Source organism: Prinia subflava, chromosome Z (assembly GCF_021018805.1).
Source record: "Prinia subflava isolate CZ2003 ecotype Zambia chromosome Z, Cam_Psub_1.2, whole genome shotgun sequence".
NCBI lineage: Eukaryota > Metazoa > Chordata > Aves > Passeriformes > Cisticolidae > Prinia > Prinia subflava.
Genome location: NC_086283.1, coordinates 41458359 through 41477146, shown reverse-complemented (window position 1 = coordinate 41477146; position 18788 = coordinate 41458359). Strand labels below are relative to the sequence as shown.

Below are 18788 nucleotides of genomic sequence, written 5' to 3'. Positions count from 1 at the left end.
AATGTGTTTCTAGAAAAAGAACTATTTGAAATCTATGGCCTTCTCATTCATGAGTGTAAAGAATGTGTTCAGTACCATAATTTGGTTAAATAATGTAGTGGAGTGTTCTTTTCCAGGCACAGTTAAGTAATGCTCTGTGAAAAAGTGTATTTCCAAAGCTGAAATAAATATGGAAGTGATAATATTGGAGTTTTGTTATTGATAAACAAATGTAAAGACAGCAAAATACTCAGAAATTGTCTCTGTAGTTGAAAAAGCTAAACAAATGTGTAGATGGAAAGATAAATGCAATTCTGGAAAATGATTGAAAAACCTCAGTCATAAACAATGGGAAATGCATTGCAGATCACTATCTGCACTGACAGCTTTATAATTGAGTGCTGTTATTTACAAAACTAAATGTTTCTAAATCAAACGGAAGAAGAAAAGTTTTTTCTGTCTTAAAATTTATTATATGCTCAAGATTTGCATACTTAGTCGGGGAAGGATTGTTGTTTCCTTAAAAAGAAAAAAAAGAAAAATTGCAAAAGTTCTGATTCTCCCTTCATTCCATTTGAAATTTTTCTGAAATGAAATACAGTGATACTTAGTGAGATTTTAATGCAGAAAATTGCACCCATTTTGAAGGCAAGTGGCTTAGGTTTCTGTGGGACCTCTCCTGTTGCTTCCTTAAACCTAATCCATAAGGTCGCTCCATCTGTCACTCCTCATCCATCCTGAGGATGTGATTGATTGTGATTGATCCTTGTCATCTTACCATGGCCTTTCCTTAGCATTCTCTTTCTTTGCTCCCTCAGGACTGTGGGTCAGTCTCTCCATCCTGTGTAGTTCCTAGTTTAAAGCCCTCCTAGTGAGGTCAATCATCTTACTGGCAAAAATACTTTTACTCTGCTTAGGAAGGAGCTTCCTATCTTTCAAGCAGATGGTGGTCTGCAAAAAGGGTCTCATGGTTGTAGAATCCAGACCCCTATGGCCAGCAGGGGTTCTGCAGCTACTTACCAGCCTCTATTGTCAGTGCTCTCCTTGCACCCTTAACTGGCAGGCTTAAGGAGGACACAGCCTGGCCTCTCATGCTTTTCATGTCTGCCCCCAGAGCTCTGTAGTCACTTTTCCCTGGCAGTGTCATTGGTGCCCCCATTTCTTATGACATTACCCCTGCTGTTTTTCCTTGGACTTACCACAGAAATTCACAGAAATTTGGATGGATTTGCTTTTTGCAGTCCCTGAACTACAAGATACAGCTATGGAAGTTCCTGGCGTATGTTCTAGTCCTCAGTTTCTGTGGATAGTTAGCCATGGTTTTATTTATGTATAAAGACTTTCTTCCTTCTTGTTACTCGTGGAGATTCTCAGCTTGCCCTTCTGTTTTTCATTTTGGTTGTCTGTTTCCACAGCTCTAGCATATTTAAGGTTTCTCACTGTGTTTCTGTTGGAGGGATGTAACCATATATTGTGACATTAAATGTGTCATTGACTCCTTTTGAAATGAAATTAAATTAGTTGTCACAAGCTGGGCTTGTGCAATATTGTGTCATTGGCGTATCTACATGGGATGGCATTCACTGTGTGCTGAAACCAAATATCATATTTCAGTACCAGTAACTATAAATCTAGAAATGTAGTTTGTCTGTTGTGAGCTAAGCCTTTATATTGATCTCTCCTGCCTCTTCTATGAACACTTTGTAATCACTTTGAAATGGCTGAAGGTCTAGCTGGAAGGAGTCGCAAGAGGGTAAAAACCTGAGCTTATTGGCATAATTATTTCCTTTAAAGCCAAAATATGTGCAAAAACTTTCTCTATTTGCAATACTTATTTCCTTAAGGTCAGCTTCCACAAGGCATTTACACTGTACATTGATGTTGATTTAATAAAAGATCAAGGGACTATTATGAGCTGAAATTTTTCTCAGTTTACTGTCCCATCCAGTATTTTTTCTTCCATTCTAGGAGATTATTAGGCCACGAGAGTCTAATAATTATGATTGCAGGAACTTCAGATTAGCAAATCTGCCTTCTAATTGAATATAGAGTAAAACATTCTTTCCTGGAATGCTTTGTACTGTGTTCTACTGCATACAGTAAAATCTTAGATGAGTTTCTATTAGAAATTGAAATACTAGACTCCAAAATGATTGAGAAAGAATGCCAGCCTTTTCTTTGTAAATGTAAAACTTGCATAATTGAATTTTGCAAGCTTCACAGTACAGTTTATGGTGTGACATATTGTATACACAGCTAGTTTCTATTAACATTAAACAGTTCTGTCAACAGCTGATGGCAATAGAATTATAGTTAGATCTATTTATGAAATTCATTATAGAGATAAAGAAAATTGGATGTTTTCCCCAGTGCTAATTGACATGTAGAACAACTGTGTATGCTGTTTCACTGCATTTTGCTACTTTAAAAATAATTAACAATGTGAAAATAATGTTGTAACTGTGTTCACTGAATTAAATACAGATCCAAGGCTCTATTTTAAAGTTGAGTCAATATGATAGACTTAAAGATACAGAAGTTAACATACAGCATAAACAGAACAGAGAACTGGGGATACAGGCATCAAAAAGTCACCCCAGGATACTCTCCTTCTCCAGAAATACCTTAGAGTGTTTATGTTTTAGTCTGAAGATGATCAGGTTGACTCTGTAGCCTACTGTATTTAGAAGCAAGTCTGTCTGATACTTCTGTATGATACTCTGAAATTAGCTGAGGTTTTCTGCACAGGAATAATGTATATACAGGAGGAATTTAGTCCCCAAGACAGATGCAAAAATGGGATTTTACGCCATCCTGTCATGTTGTGCTGGTGTCAGACATGCATGTTAGGGGGTATTTAACTTCTGGGATATTATTCTGATGTGTTGGATTATTTTTCCCCTTATAAATGGTCTACATTTTATTTCGAAATAAATAGTGTAGGTTTTCTGGGGGAAGGGAATAAAAAATATTGGTCTCCTCATGAAACTTGAGTTTAAATGGTTTGCCAAAGACAAAACCTGCTACGTGGGGTTAAAGTTTAGGCTAGATTTGTGAATATTATCTCTCCAAAACAGTTCTACAATAATTTTTAAAGGGGATTGTTTTATTCATACTTACATGAAAAATTCTTCTCTGGTGACAGCTCTGGAGACGTATTTTGTCTTTGTTGTACTGAGTAAATTGTAGTATTAGAAATCTGTACCTTGGATGTACAAGATTTGATCAATTGGATTGTTTTCAATTAAATGAAAGACATAATATCCTTTTAAAATGATTTTTATTAATCTGTGTTTGAAATGTAGCTGACAGTGGTGTGAGGCAGCAAGTGTCTAGAGAGCCGTACAAAAGTACAAACCGATAGAAATGTGCTTCAGCTTCATGTAATTTGTTACCTAGGGAGTTCCTGAGTCAGAAGTGCTGTCCTATTTCTTAGTAGCTCTTCAGGATTTTTCTTTTTTTTTTTTTTGCACACACTTGTCCATTCACTTTTGAACCACAAAAGTCTGTGTTTTGCTTATAACTTGTACCAAAAGAATACATAGGTTGGCTGGATGCTCACAGAAGAAGGTCTTTGTTTTTACTTTTTCCATATAATGCTGTATGATTTTAACACTGAAAGAAGTTATGTAGGTCTGTTAACTGTGTCTCTTTTTACATGTTCCTCCCCAGACTCCTAGTGCTTCAGGACCCTTCACTGTAGTAATTTTTTCTGTATTTGTCCTGTTTCCTACCTTTCTGATGGTTAATGCCCTTCTATAAACCTTTTGCATGTCAAATATACCCTCCTTGAAGTCAGCAAACAGCGTACTTTGAAGTGGATTTAATCAGTAGCACAACAACCCAGTCTACTGCCTTGCTCTAAATAACATTGTGTTCAGCAGCTGCTGAACACTGAGTTTGTTTCCATCAATCCTGCTGTACTGACCCCAACATTTCATTTCTGTGTGCATTTACATTACTAAACTGGAATAGCTTTTTACCCATGTGCATCTCTCTAAATACTCCATAGTTTACCATTGTGTTAATCACTACCTCTCAAGGTTTCTGTGCTGTTTTTGCATGGCCTGGTTTTTGGCCGCAAGGTACCACAGAAGTGGCTCCTGTGGGAAGCTGCTGGAAGCTCCCACCATGTCCGGCAGCGCCAGTCCCTGAAGGCTCTGAGGATGGACATGCTGCTGGGCAAAGCTGGGCCAGCCTGAGAGCCTGGTAACGCCTCTGTGGTGACATATTTAAGAAGTAAAGCAAAATCAAGTGGGGCACGTGCAGGTTTTTTTAGCCAGCGAAGAGGAGGAGGTGAGAACATGTGAGGGAAACAACACGGAGACACCAAGGACAGCGCAGAAGGAGGGCAGGAGGTGCTGCAGGCCCCGGAGCCGAGGTTCCTCTGCAGGCTGTGGTGAGACCCTGGGGAAGCAGCTGTGCCCCTCAGCCCGTGGGGATCCACGGGGAATGCAGAGATCCACCCCAGCCCGTGGGGATCCACGGGGAATGCAGAGACCCACCCCAGCCCGTGGGGATCCACGGGGAATGCAGAGATCCACCCCAGCCCGTGGGGATCCACGGGGAATGCAGAGATCCACCCCAGCCCGTGGGGATCCACAGGGAATGCAGAGACCCACCCCAGCCCGTGGGGATCCACGGGGAATGCAGAGATCCACCCCAGCCCGTGGGGATCCACAGGGAATGCAGATATCCACCCCAGCCCGTGGGGATCCACAGGGAATGCAGAGATCCACCCCAGCCCGTGGGGCGGTGCTCACCCTGAGCTGTGGGTGCCTGCAGGAGGCTGTGATCCAGCGGGAGAGCCGGAGCAGAGAGGGGCCCTTGCCCCCAGGCCGGAGCAGCCTGTCCTTGGGGATGCAGCCCGGGCAGAGAGCCCCGGGCTCAGCCCCGGGAGCGCTCCGTGCCTGTGGGAGAACCTGGGGGAGAAAATCATGTTTTGCAGCATTTTCAGGGGAACTGTTTTTAGAAACTGTTTTTAAAACTCTTTTTTAAAGAAAGGCGTTTTTAAGGACTTATTTTACTTCTCATTATCCTCTCTTGATTTTGTTAGTAATAAATTCACTTTGTACCTTTAAGCTGAGCCTGTTTTGCTGTCCGAGTGTTTTCTCCCTGTCCTTATCTCAACTCATGATCTCCATTGATTAATTTTTTCTCTCTGCACAGCTGTGGCAGGGAAGGGTGGGTGAGCAGCTTTTGTGGGTGCCTGGCATTTGGGCAGTGTCAAACCATGACAGTTTATTTTTCAGTTCTTCACATTTGGTTTCCCTACTTGTTACTTTCAGACAGCATCTTCATAATCATCGTCTTCATCACCTCATCTAGTCCAGCTGATGTTCCTGGGACTCTCCATTGAGTGCCTACTTCTCCTGTATAAACTAATCATAATATTTCAGCTAAAACTTTCTCAAGTACCTTTGACGTTTCAAAGCTAAGCACCATCCAGTCCTCATAATTTCTTCTCATTTCATTTATTCTCACCAACCTCTTCTTCTGACACCTCAGAAAAAAGAGATTCATTGACTCTTTCACAAAGTAATACTTCATCCTGGAAATGTCTGAAGGTCTGAGGTAGTGATCAGAGAAGGAAAAAAAATCAGTTTTCTTGTACCAGCTCCTTTTATATGGTGACTGTTGTTTATTTTTTCTGACAAGCTTGCTCACTCCAATGTATATGAAAGAAGATTTGTTACTGGTTTTCCCTCAACTTTTTTTTTTAGTTTGCCTTTAATGTGGCTCTGTTTTGATTTATTTGAGTTCACAGTCCCTTTTGTATTCCTTATATGACACAGCTCTTCAAGGTCTACTTTCAAGCAGCTGTTTTGCCACTTAGCTATGAGTGTTTACATTTTCTTTTTTCTCCACTGCTTTGTGATGAGTAGTAGACGTGTTTTTTCTTACATAAATTAAGTTTATGAGAAATGCAGTGGTCTGAATGAGATTGCTTTAGGTAGTATATGTGCAGGCAGTTGTGACTCTTGATATTCGCAGATACAAGATTAATTTAAAACCATCTTAGTTCCTGAAAAAGTAATGAGGTATTTGATAAACATTGAGAAGACATCAAAGATGTCATTAAAAGCTTATGCGTCTGTTCTGGTTACAGCTGAAATAGATTTGATTTTCTTCACAGTAGCTGTTATGGGGCTGCCTTTTGGATTTGTGGTGGAAACAGTATTGATAACATACCCCACATAGCTGTGCAGTTACTGTGGCAAAGAATGGAATAGATGACCTCTTGAAGTACCTTGTAGGTCTGCAATTCAACCCTCAACTGGTCCTGGCAGCTTGAACTTGAGGACTTCCTGTCTCAGTGGTGCAAAGCTGAGGCTGTAGAGCCAAACATTTTGATCAGGGTATCAATGTGATAAAGAAATGTTAAGCTGTAGGAGAGAAGCTGCCCATTTTGAAAAGGAGTAACAGCGTGAGGGTTCAGATGCTCATATGTAGATTAACTGTGTTAGAATTATATGTTGCAATGGGAATGTTTGAATACAAAAAAAAATACATTTTTAGTGAATCTAGTGTAGTAGGACATCTGTTTCTCTTTTAAAAATACTATTTGGCAAATAAAAACTTCTAGATAGTAATGCATCTTAGATTTATTTCTTGTTGATAGTTATATTATGTTTATACTTTTGGTTTTCGTACACTTTTAGAGAAGGAATTCTCATGTTTCCACTCAAAGAAAATAATATTTTTCTTATATAATTTATTATTAATAATAATTAATTACTATCATTTTATTGCACTAATTATCTGAAAGTGGTTGGATTTAATCTTCCTTAGAGAAGAATCTTAAAAATTACTCTAGAAAAAGGGGCAACTTGTCATAAATCTACCAGGTGTGTCATCTATAGGCCTGTATACTTGTAAATCACCATGTGTGTTTTTGTTTCATTTTCTCTCAGGAAAGGAGACAGAGAAAGCCAAAGATCGGTGTGAAAAAGCCACTATGAAACTTCATATGTTGCATAACCAGTATGTGTTGGCACTGAAAGGAGCACAGTTACATCAGCACCAATATTATGATACTACACTTCCTCTGTTACTTGATTCACTACAGAAGATGCAAGAAGAAATGATTAAAGCCCTGTAAGATATATTCTTATATATTTCTAACTTGTACAATTTCCTATGTGTAGTATTCTAATTAATTTATAGGAATAGTTGAAAATAAGGAACTGTGCTTAATTACTTATGTATCAGGGGATAGCAGCTGAAGAAAGTCTATCCATATGATGCAGATGGTAGTTCTGAGTGCTTACTTAACCCTACCAACAAGACACCTTCTTCTTCTAATAAATTCTTGTAGACTGACTGCAGTGTTTATATTTGAGCTCATGATTTTTCCTTCAGCTTATGAACTAAGTTTGTTGCCTCTCTGGTAGTCACTGTTATGAAATTCCACCAGCAACAAATTTGATTTAAACTGCCCAACTGTCTTGAAAGTGATTGTGGAGGAGGGCCAAGCCAGATGTGTAGTTAATGATATGAGTAGGAGGATTAAAAGGATTATGTGAACTTTATCTCACTGTAAGGAGTCACCCCTTAAAAATACTGCTCTTTCCTAAAAGATAGTTTTCACATCATTACAGAGTACCTGCAAAATGATGATATCTGAGAGATATTGAGGACTTTTAACCCTTCTTTCTGGTTTGTAACCACAATGCTGTCTCTTTGTCTTAGCTTAAGAAAAAAAAAAAAAGGGTGATTATCTATTTTTTGTAAGCGTTCTTCATTTAGTTGTGAAACACTCTTCTTAATTCATTTTCTTGCCTATTCTGAAGTCAGTGTTCATCTTGATTTCAGTGCACAGGGAGTGAGGGAGAGTTGGGGATTCCACACTTTACATGGTGCAGACCTCATTAGCTTCCCTATGCAGTATCATTTTAGATTTTTTTGTTCAGGTGCTGGTATTGAAATAAACCTTTGTAGTACACCCTGTACAGTCCTTTTAATTTTGTATGTAAGATTACAGTAAAAGGCTGCTGTTAAATGTGTGTGTGCTAATTAAGGTATTTTTTTACAATCACGAGATACAAGAATTAACTGAAGAAATTTTTGATTCAGTTGAATCAAAATTCAGTTGAACGAGAACTTACGGAAACCACTCATCTTTGCTCTGCGTGGAATAAAAACTTGTAGAATAGACTTTTGTCACTACATAGACATTTTTGTGAGATCTGAATGTATTGGAAAATTATTCTGTTATAATAACTTTAGTGCACGTACAGAGATACTGATTACAGAGATTTGATAAGGTGTAGAGCTTAGTGTGACAACCTCTGTAAAACAAAACTTCCTTGATAATCCTAATTTTGCAGGTGAATTAGTTTTTTAAACTTGAAAAAGTATAGATTAATATTGCTAATGATTTTTTCCTTCTTTTTGTCATTGTAATTTATATAGATTCTCTTTCTCTTAGATATAGTGTTACTGTAGTTGATCTTTAGCTATCTTTTCATCACACTTCATGAAGTATTTTCTGGAACCTTTTCATGATATTCTCAGAAAAAACAAGATTTAATGCCTTCTCTTGTCTGTTTTCTGCTCAGAACAAACACACTGAAAAAATCCTATCACACCATTCTTTTTTACAGAGCAAACAAAACTTGAGATTTATCCAGGAAAAACATATTTATACATTTTCCTCTGCATATTTGGCTAGCGAAATTTCATCAATGTTTTTTGAGCAGCCACCATGCTTCAGATCCTGGCAAGCTGGCAAATGTATTAGAGATAAAAATGAAATAGGAAATAGTTATGAAGGCACATTATGAAGGAAAACTAAAAGTTAAAGGAGACTAGGAGGGTGTTCCAAGTATGTGTCACTGGATGCTATTATATTATAGTGTCACAAGACCACCTCTTCCTCTGCATTCACTTTTCATTTGGTTTTTCCCACTCTTGGAAGCAGGTAAAGACAAGTTTGGGCGGCTTGTACTTTCTCACAGCAACTTCTTAGTTAATTTTCTCTTCTCTTGTCAGTATATGCTTACTTGTGATTTATGCCTGCTTTTGTCTGAATGACAAATAATATACATTAAAAAAGTTAAAACAGTAATGGAAAACCAGTGTTGAAAAAAATGCACACATTTTGATAAATCATTTTGACTTATGCCAGAATATATTTTATCATGGAGCATGAAAATCTTCAGTGTAGGTTATAACAAGTGTGGTAAGCCCTGTGTGAAGAAGAGCATCATCACTGAACTCTATACATTCCCTTTCCTTGTAATGTCTCCAGGTTTTAGTTTAGCTATGCTGTGTGTTGGTGCACTGAAACAACAGGAGGAGCATGGTCTTTAGAGACTCCAGCCAGCCTAAGCATGCAGAGGAAAGGCTTCCGGTGATGCATTGTTTCTTTGAATAATGTATTGTCTTATTTTTCCCTTTTTAGCTAGTTGCAACAAGAGTTTGTAGAAACACAAAATTGAAAATTTGAAGCATCTTCAATGCCATCTGTGCCTTCAGTGCCATTTTATACTGTACTAGAATTTTTTTTCTCTCCAGAAAAGGGATCTTGGATGAGTATAGCGAGATCACCAGTCTTGTAACAGAAGAGATTGTGAATGTCCATAAAGACATCCAGACCTCGGTGGAACAGATTGACCCTAACTCTGAGTATAACGACTTCATAGATACTCACAGGTAAACATTTGCATCTCACGTTTTCTTCTTGAGAAAACCCTGCATTAAACGGCAACTGCTTAAGGGTTCAGAGGAATTTTCTTCTGTTTGGTTCCTTTTGCATTGTTACTTGTAAAACTTCATCCTAATTTGAAAATTGTTCTACTTTGCACATCCAGAAAGCAGGCTGAACAGTCTGCTTGGCTGGCTCTAGAAAAACAAATTTCCAGTTACATGAAAAGAACTGTAACTTTGGTACTGACGGCAGACTACACATTACAGTCTATTCTCAATGTGAGGCGATTTACTGTTTATTTGGATGCAATTTGCATTCTGGGCTAAACTTGATCTAGTTTGAAGTCAACTCTAGGTACCTCTGTACTCTTGAGTGCAGGTTGAGACTTCAGAGTATGCAGATAATACAAGAAGGTTCTTACTTAGGAAGTGTATTTCCCATTTTTGAAATTATTACTCTGTTTTAGTGAACAAGGAAATAGCTCAAAGGCTTCTTGTATTATCTTTTTTTTGTTGTGTGTGAATTGATGATCATCACGTGCAGATTTATGATGGAAGCAGATAGGAGTCACGCATTCACACTGGTAATATTTGACAACCTTTATTGTGCTGTGAACTTGATTCAAAGAATTGTAGTGTGTTTTATTATCTCATGAGATTTTAGAATTACATTTTTTTCACAGGAAAAATAATATGTATCCAATTGCTATCTATCCTTCTATTTCATATATAATTTTAACTATAATCTAGTTAATAAAATATTTCAAAACCTAATGACTTGTTCTATGATCTACTAAAATATGTTGATTTTGAAATTATAACAATTATTTACTAAATTAGGTCATCAGAAGTTGTTGAGCAAGAAATAGAATTTGATACGTCTTTACTAGAAGAAAATGAAAACCTTCAAGCTAATGAGATCATGTGGAATAATTTAACAGCAGAAAGTTTGCAAGTCATGTAAGTCTCTTTACAAATCTTTCGTCCTTTGGAAATGCTGTTCTATGTTATATCTATGCTTACTCAGATCCTTGCATGGCTGTGTCCCCATTTTTAAGGTCCAGTTTCTAAGTGTGGTGTTTTCAGGCTACAGACGCTTTCCCATACTGGTTGTACTGTTCTTTGCACAAAATCTTTCTCCTTAGTCGCCTCAAAAAATTGCCATTATTTTTAATGTATGTTATTCTCTGTGCCAGTTAATAAAATACCCCAAATCTACCATGAGTCTTCCTTTGGAACGTGCTGGTTCATTTTCCCAAAAGTATTTCCACATTCACTGCTCTAGGAAAACCAGCAAAAATATTTTGATGAAACCACTGAGTAGAGTTATGTGGTCAGTGGTTTAAATCACCATGTAGAAATTTTTCATGAATAAATTTATTTCTCTTGTTTAGTGAGTGTTTGCTTTTCTAAAGGAGATTGGTTTTCATTATTGTAACCTTTAGAATACATTAACTTAGTAACACAGATGTAGCTGTTGTATAGCATTTCACAGAGCTTTTAGCTATTCAGGGTGATGAACTACCTTTCTCTGTGTTTTGTTACTATATTCCCTAGTTAAATATTTTCATTATTTTTATCAAGTTCACCTTTAATCATTTGTTATGGGGAAGAAATCAATTTTTGAGATTATTCTGTTTGTATATTATCAGCCTCAGCTTTTGACATAAAATGGTCCTGGATGGTCACTTCGGAGATTGCAACTGTTAATCATGCATTAAAAATGGCAAATTCAGAATTTATGATTGATGATGTTTTTGCTGTGTCATGTTTGACTTATATGAAGTATTTTCCCCTTAGAAAGTATAACTGGTGCAAATAAGACACCAGTGATAAATTGTGGGAATTTTTACTTGTTTTAAAAATTTTATTTGCTTAATCAAACTATTATCCTTATTTCTTGTAGGCTTTCCTGAAAACCAAAATCAGAGCGAAGTATTTCAAATGTAAAAATATTGCAGTGTCTTTTGTGGGTTACTCTAATCCTTATGTTTTCTCAACATGACAGAAACTCTGGATTTTATTAATTGCTTTTAAGGCTGTTAATCATGCTGTCTCTTTTTTCTGTACAATTTGATTACTTTTTGTAAGTCTATTCCATTGATTATTGAACTATTTTTTAATATGAAGTATCTGCCTCCTTAGTCATGAAGCATCTTTATCCTATGAAAGGATCCCATGATAATTCAGCCCCCCCAATTCCTTTAAACATGTTTCTCTCTTTAATATATTCTGCATCATTACTATGTTGAGATTATTTCTGCCTAAACTCTGTAGATGTTGTACATCTTGATAAATTTCAGCAGAGTAACAAGAAATATATAGATACTGAGCCCCCCTTTTCAATAGAATATTAAAATTTTTGAAAGATTCTGCCTTCCACAGCTTAAAAAGAAAAACTCTTGTTTGGCTTGCCTTTTGTATCCAACTGTTCAGAAATGAGGCATCAGCATATCTAAATAAAAGAGATTAAATGTTGCTTTTGTAATAAACATTTCTGATGAAATATATAATTGTGTTATAAATTTATATATATTTATAAAATATATATAAATATATAAAATTATAAATTTATATATATTTACCTACATATATACATTTTTATTACAATTTTCATTGTGTAATGTTGCAAGCCTTACATTCATCCACTTGAAATGGTTTTGCAAATTTCAGTGAGAAATTTTATGGTGTGGCACTATTTCTGGAATAGGAATTAAGTAGCTGTCTTAGGTATTGCTGTCTTTAGGGTGTTCACTTTCTGGTATGGATTTAGGATTCTGAGAAAAACAGTTAGACCATATTAAGTCAGATCTAAGAGACACTCAGCTTTCTTCATGTTAGACAATGGGGAAAAGTCTTGAGAGAACAAAACCAGGGTGGTCATATAATGCTGTTTCCTCAGCCTCCCAGCATTTTCATCTCTGAAATATTTTGAGATATATGTCTTTAATGACCCTGGAGATAGTTTATAATATCCTTGGAAGTGTTTTCTTCCATGATCTTTTTTGGTCAGGTTCCATGTGTAAAAGTATCTGTTGTCCATAGAAGTTTTGGTCAAGGAATTCCAGAAATTAACTGCTTATTTGGTGAACCTGCTGCTATCTTTTTTAATTTTATGGCTCTTAAGCTTTTGTTTTGGAAGAGGAACAATCTATTCCTTTCTGCCTATGATTATGTAAATTTCTATTCAACTTCTGTTCTATGATCTCTTTATCAGAGTGATCTTTCAGCTTTAGTCTGTCCTTCAATATCTACCAAATAAAATAAGTGCATATGGTAGATCTATTTCTCAAACATTTCAAACATTATAAGAGATAAATTGATTTATGATCAATAATATTTGGCTGTGTTATTGAGTATGCAATGGAAAAGTGACAGCTTTGCATACGTTAACTGTTGAACGGGTTTAACATCGTATATTTTAAGAGAGCATGATGAAGAAATTGGTTTTTACATTTTAAGGTAAACTTACATTTATGAGTAAAATTTTGACAAAGGGAGCTAGTTAAAAGTCAGTGTTGATCAGCTAATCTTTCTGAGGAATGAGTTATGGTGTCTCCTGATAAGTATTTTTAGATGTCACTGAATAATACTGAGAAATTCTGAAAATAGTGTAGCAGAATAGAAGTTTATGCTTTGAAGAGACACACATTAAGAGTTGGGAGGAGGCAACCAGAATAAGCTCCAGGTTGATCAATGAGCACAGTAATATCCAAATCTTCTGAAATATAAGTTTTCTAAGATCAAGCATTTATTTTAATTGATAGTTGCAGCTTATAACTAAAGAAATATGAGACAAAGCTTTCCAGGTAGGGGTACCGTGTGATTTTTAATATGTTATAGTGATTAACTGTTAAGTCATAGAAACCCTTTTGTAAACTGACTGTGTCCAGAAGGCAAATATGGCACCACAAGAAAATTCCTTTGGCAAACTACAGCCAAGATGATACAAGATGCTGAGTTGTCAGCTGTAGCCAGTTTGAATGAAAGTTATTGTTTAAACAAAGAACAGATATTGAGTGCAAGAGGGCAAGTGATCTTGATGTACATGGTAGCTTTTTAGTTTGTTTTCTGTAAGATAAATAAAAATGTCCTGAAGTATCTCAGAAGTTTCAGGAAGAACTACATGAACTTAATGTTTGATGCTGCAATATAAAATATAAAGTATATAAAAATATAAAAAATAAAAAATAAAATACAATATTTTTTGAAGTGGTGAAATAATGAAGATGTATCTGCGTGTATATACTCATTCCTTCTAATGATGAAGTCTTATCATTTTGGTTTTTATTTTGTGACTGTTGATGCTTGATCATTAGATAAAACATCTGCTTCCTGTAAATCAGTTGTTAAGCAAATACAATGTTTATTAAAATTTTGTTTAGAAAGCTGATCAAAAAGCAGTAAAATTTTTTTAATTACTTCCTTTAGCAAGGTATTAAAATAAAAAAGTTAGTTGATAATAAGTTGGAGACCCTGTATAAGAAAACATAGAGAAGTTCAGCACAGAGATTTTTGAGAGCCTAAAACTAGTAAAAATGTATATAAAAAGTGACACTGTGAGGATATTACTTTGAGGGAAATGTTTTAAGTATTTGTCTTATCTCAAACACCTGTAGAAGCTTTGTCTTTTGGGAAATAAATTTCGGTCATTCACTCTACGGCTTTTTTTAGTAATTTCAGTCTCCTAGAATAAAATGCACCACTGAGTAAAGGTCATATGTAATCAACATTGTATAAAATATATTGGGAGGAGAGGACTGATTCAGTGTTTAGAATCAAATAATTCATTTTGGTACATACGGACGTGTGGCATGTGCCTCCTAGATAATTAGAGAGTTGCGTATGCCACTCCCTGGTCTGGAGCGGTTTTGGGCCGTAGATCTGTGCAGTAGTAATTACTAGATGTATTTTGCTTGTGTGTCCACTCTTTACTTCAGTAATTTTATTGAAACTGGGCTTGAAAATACAGGGTAAATAAAATAAGATAGTTAAAGATGCGCAGATAAATAATGAAAAGGAAACAAGATGTACATTCTTATTTATTTTTAAGAGATTGTTCTGACTTAACAATTTCTTGATTAATACACATTTTAGAAGTCGTCATTATGTGAGACATTTACGTGCATTATTCAGAATGCAAACATTGTTGTACATTCATGATTTTTTTGTTATTGAAATATTTACCAGGATAATTATGAAGTGTCAGTAATGGCTTTAAAGTGTAATATCCCTTCTCTGTTAGTATTGAGTGGTTTTGTACAGTTTATCATTACTTCGAATTAACCATTACCAGAGATTGTAACCTAAGTAGGATAATTTTGAAGAAAGATACAATCATTATTACAAACAGAAAGTGTTCATTTGTACTTTTGCTATTTCTAGAAGTAAATACAACCCAACTACCGATTCTATGATTCTATGTTTTTATTTGACACATGCTTTTGTCTTAATGCATCTCATAAATTAGCAAATTCCACATATTCTGGAAAAAAAATTTTCTTGGTAGGAGAACCTGCAGGCAGAAGATCGTTCTGTAACCATGTATGTAGAAGGTCATGTAGAATCTCTAATAATGCAGAATCTCTAATAATGTAGAATCTCTAATAATTATCTCTAATAATCTCTAATAATTATTTACATTTAATAATGTAAAGGTCTAGCCACACACAAAAAAACCCTCCAACCTATCATCAAGCACTGGGTAACATAGTCTAAGAAATAATGCTCTTTTACATCTTGAGGAAAAAGATTACAATGTTCCCAGATATATACAGTTCATGCATTCACAGCTTGGGTTTCTGAAATCTGTTTTACAGGTTAAAAACAGTAATAGAAGAGCTGATGCAGACACAGCAAACGCTTTTGAGCAAAGAGAAACTTGTTTTGGAGCTAGAGAAAAAAATAGAAGAGTCATCTAAGACATGCGAAAAGAAATCTGAGTAAGTTGAAATTAAATTTCAAAATACAATAGTTTGAGGGGGAAAATAGTCTATAATGCAATTCCTAAATCTTAAATGAGAAATAACCTTCACTAATCTTGTTCTGCTTTTGTGTTTAGCGATCAGTGTGAAAAACAATGATAAGTTAGTTTCTCATCTCTAAAATAACCCTTGCACTCTGCAGACCCCAACTTACTGAAGAATTGAGCAGCTCCGTAGGTTTAATATAATTGTTTTAGTTTGGCATGGCTCAAGAGCTGGACCTTTCATTAATTCCATTCAACTTGATCAAAGAAGATGAGTGAATTCAGTTCAACGCCTCTCTGGTGTTACAATTACACCTCTTGTGTTTATGTAATTCTGTGAAAGGCTTTCAGAGTCACGTGCAAAACTCTTTCTTATGCAGTAATATGTTTGCAACTTGTCAGGTTAAGTTCATTTTACTTTGCATTTCCTTTACAAAAGTGTAAATGTAAAAAATGTAAATCTCATACCCTGTAATAATGCATAGTAAGTTCAGAGATTAGTGAGTGTTTTAGTGAGCCATAATTAAAACATTATTATAAGAATCATTCTTGGGCAACATCTTTAGGTTTTTCTTCTACCTTTGGTTAGAAAAAATACTCACATACTTTTCTAAACTGATATCAGTACAACAGATAAGAAACCTTTTGTCTGTAGTGATATTTTTCTGATTCCTGTTGCAATCAATATTAATCTTACAAAGTCGGTCATAAATATTCATCTACAGTACCAGTAGTGAATCGGAATGCAAGTTTTTCAGATAATCCATAATTCACTGAAGAAGTTTTGACGCTCTTTGCTGACAGAACCTTGTCATATGAAACATTGTATAGTATTTAATTCACATCCAAAACTTTATTTATGTATCTGATATTAGTGTTTCAATTAGATATTTTGTGTCCTTTCTTCGGTGAAGTTCACATGCACTCACAATGTGTTTTCCAGTTTTTGTTCTTAACTTGTTTCTTTGCTGTATGCTACTTAGAGGATAAACTGTATTTGAACTAGTTGAGTTTGATGGGGTCTTGTTTGGTTTTTTCCCCCCTCAGTATTGTTTTGTTACCAGTCACTTTTGTTTCACCCGCTCCCTGAAAATAGTTTAGACCATGGCTGTATTTCTTACTGTGTGAAGGCTTCTCTCACTGACACTTAGCAGATGTTTGTAGTGTTGAAGAGATGATTTCAGTTCAAATTGCACCAGTACCTGTGTGTCTTATTAAAAGGCAGGGAGTCTGGCTTAGATGTCTAGTTGTACAGTGAAAGCTTCCCTGAAATCATCCTTGTTCTGATTTGTCATTGATCATGCCTACCTCAAACAAGCTCCCTTTTCACCTTTTAGCTGCAGTGCTAAGTGATCAGGATGTTTCAACATGTAGGTACTGTCCCCAGAATGTATTGTTCAACTGTTGCATTGGGTTTAATTATGACTGCATAAGGTCGTACGTTATGGCGATGTCTTGGTTCTTTTATCCTGTCACTAATATCCCTTTCCATCTTCAGATGATGATATTACCTTCAACACAGAAAATGTTTTAATTGTATTTTATTTTTAGATGTATATGTCAAGCACACCATCTGCTCTTTCAACATGATAGCATATTGAATATTTGTGGTATTTTTACTACTTTCTCATGTGTTGTCTTGAGCTGGAGGGATCCTTCACACAAGATCTCACTCTGTGAAGTTGCTAGTAGCTATTACTGGCAACAAGGACTTCAAAGTTTGCACTCATGCAAACCACAGGCGAATAATTTTATAGATTATTTCCCTCATGCATGACTAGAGTGGCAAGCACTGAAAATTGGATTTGGGGAACCAAATCAGATTGTGATCCATTTTGCCACCATTCAGAAAGAGAATAGCTTGTGAGTGCCTTTTCACTAGCAGAATATGTCTTGTTATTGCTGTGTCCTGATCGGGTGAAACCATTCTGTGTTTAGGGATGCCACTCCAGCCAGTGTGTATTCTCCAAAGCCTTGCTGATGGTTGAAGCCTGTTATTTTCACATGATGATGTCCTTTTTCTCTCATAAAGGAGACCAGATGAAAACACATTATCTTCAGGATAACTTCAGGATAGTTGTTCATTTGCTTCTCTGATGCTTTTAGATATGTACAAGCTCATGCCGAATCTCAGTTTCAGATTTAAGAATCGTGTCTGCTACATCACAGTTACCCTTTTTGAATGAACAATCATTTTGTGGATGGTGTGGAGTTTTGCTCATTAGTAACTTGATATAATGCTCACCTATATGGATATGATTTGTATCTTTTCCTGCCAAAGAGGTTTTTATGACAGGTGGTTCCCTTGTTACTTTGAAACCCATTTGAATACTCATTTGGCTGAACATCAGTTTCTGAAGGATCAATCCCTGTATGAACAACTTCTGCCTGTTTTGCTTCAAGGGTAGGCTGGCAGGAGGGCTTGTCTTCAAAGGATTAGCCTGAAGATACAGGGCAACATAATACTGTGATTTTTCTTCATATTGTCCTCGTTCTTCATAGTTCTGCTCCATTCTGCTTCATCTGTTCTTGTAGACTGTGAGAACTCTGAATCTCTTGTAGTCACTGGGCTCTGGTTGAGTGCTTTTAGGAGTGTCTAAAGTGTATTATACTGTGACCTGTTTCTTAGGCAGCTTCTGTCAGTCTTTGTTTTTGGCAGTTCTTTGGGACAACAGAGTTATCTGGGTACCTGCAGATGCTCTAAGTGCCTGTCCTTCAATGTGATTTTACCATTGACAAGTATGAGTGTTACTCAGAGAGGAACTATAAAAATAAGCAGAAGGTGGAAAATTGCTTTTAGCTCCTCATAAAGATAAATTTATTTAGCTTCATAAGACAGTTATAACACAGTCCAGAAATAATTACAATGCAGAGAAAAAAAACAGATATCTCTTACGTGATGCCATATCAATTTGTACTAGGGCGTGAGATGAGTTTAATATTGCAAATTATTACTGCAACTACTACACTGATTGGAGTGAATTTCTCATCACTTGAAATCATTATCTAAAATTTACTTATTCTCTAAGGGAGGGGGAACCCTAGTGTTTATAAATTCAGTTAAAAGTAGATGAAAAGAGAAGTTTCACTTACATTTATTAAATATTTTTGTGATAGAGAAAAGAGAAAAAGTGTTTGCATGCATTATCTTGTTGCTTTGAAAATTTTCTAGAATTGCTTCACCTTTGAA

The 18788-nt window shown here is 35.9% G+C and overlaps 1 protein-coding gene across 2 annotated transcripts in view; it reads left to right on the top strand.

The window, feature by feature from the left end:
• FER (FER tyrosine kinase) overlaps positions 1-18788 on the top strand; it is a 148111-nt gene that overhangs the window by 20819 nt on the left and 108504 nt on the right. For both annotated transcript variants that reach the window (XM_063421574.1, XM_063421575.1), the window contains exons 5-8: positions 6894-7077; positions 9499-9636; positions 10471-10590; positions 15450-15572. In XM_063421574.1, the coding sequence (XP_063277644.1) occupies positions 6894-7077; positions 9499-9636; positions 10471-10590; positions 15450-15572 (565 nt within the window). The remainder of the gene's footprint in view (positions 1-6893; positions 7078-9498; positions 9637-10470; positions 10591-15449; positions 15573-18788) is intronic.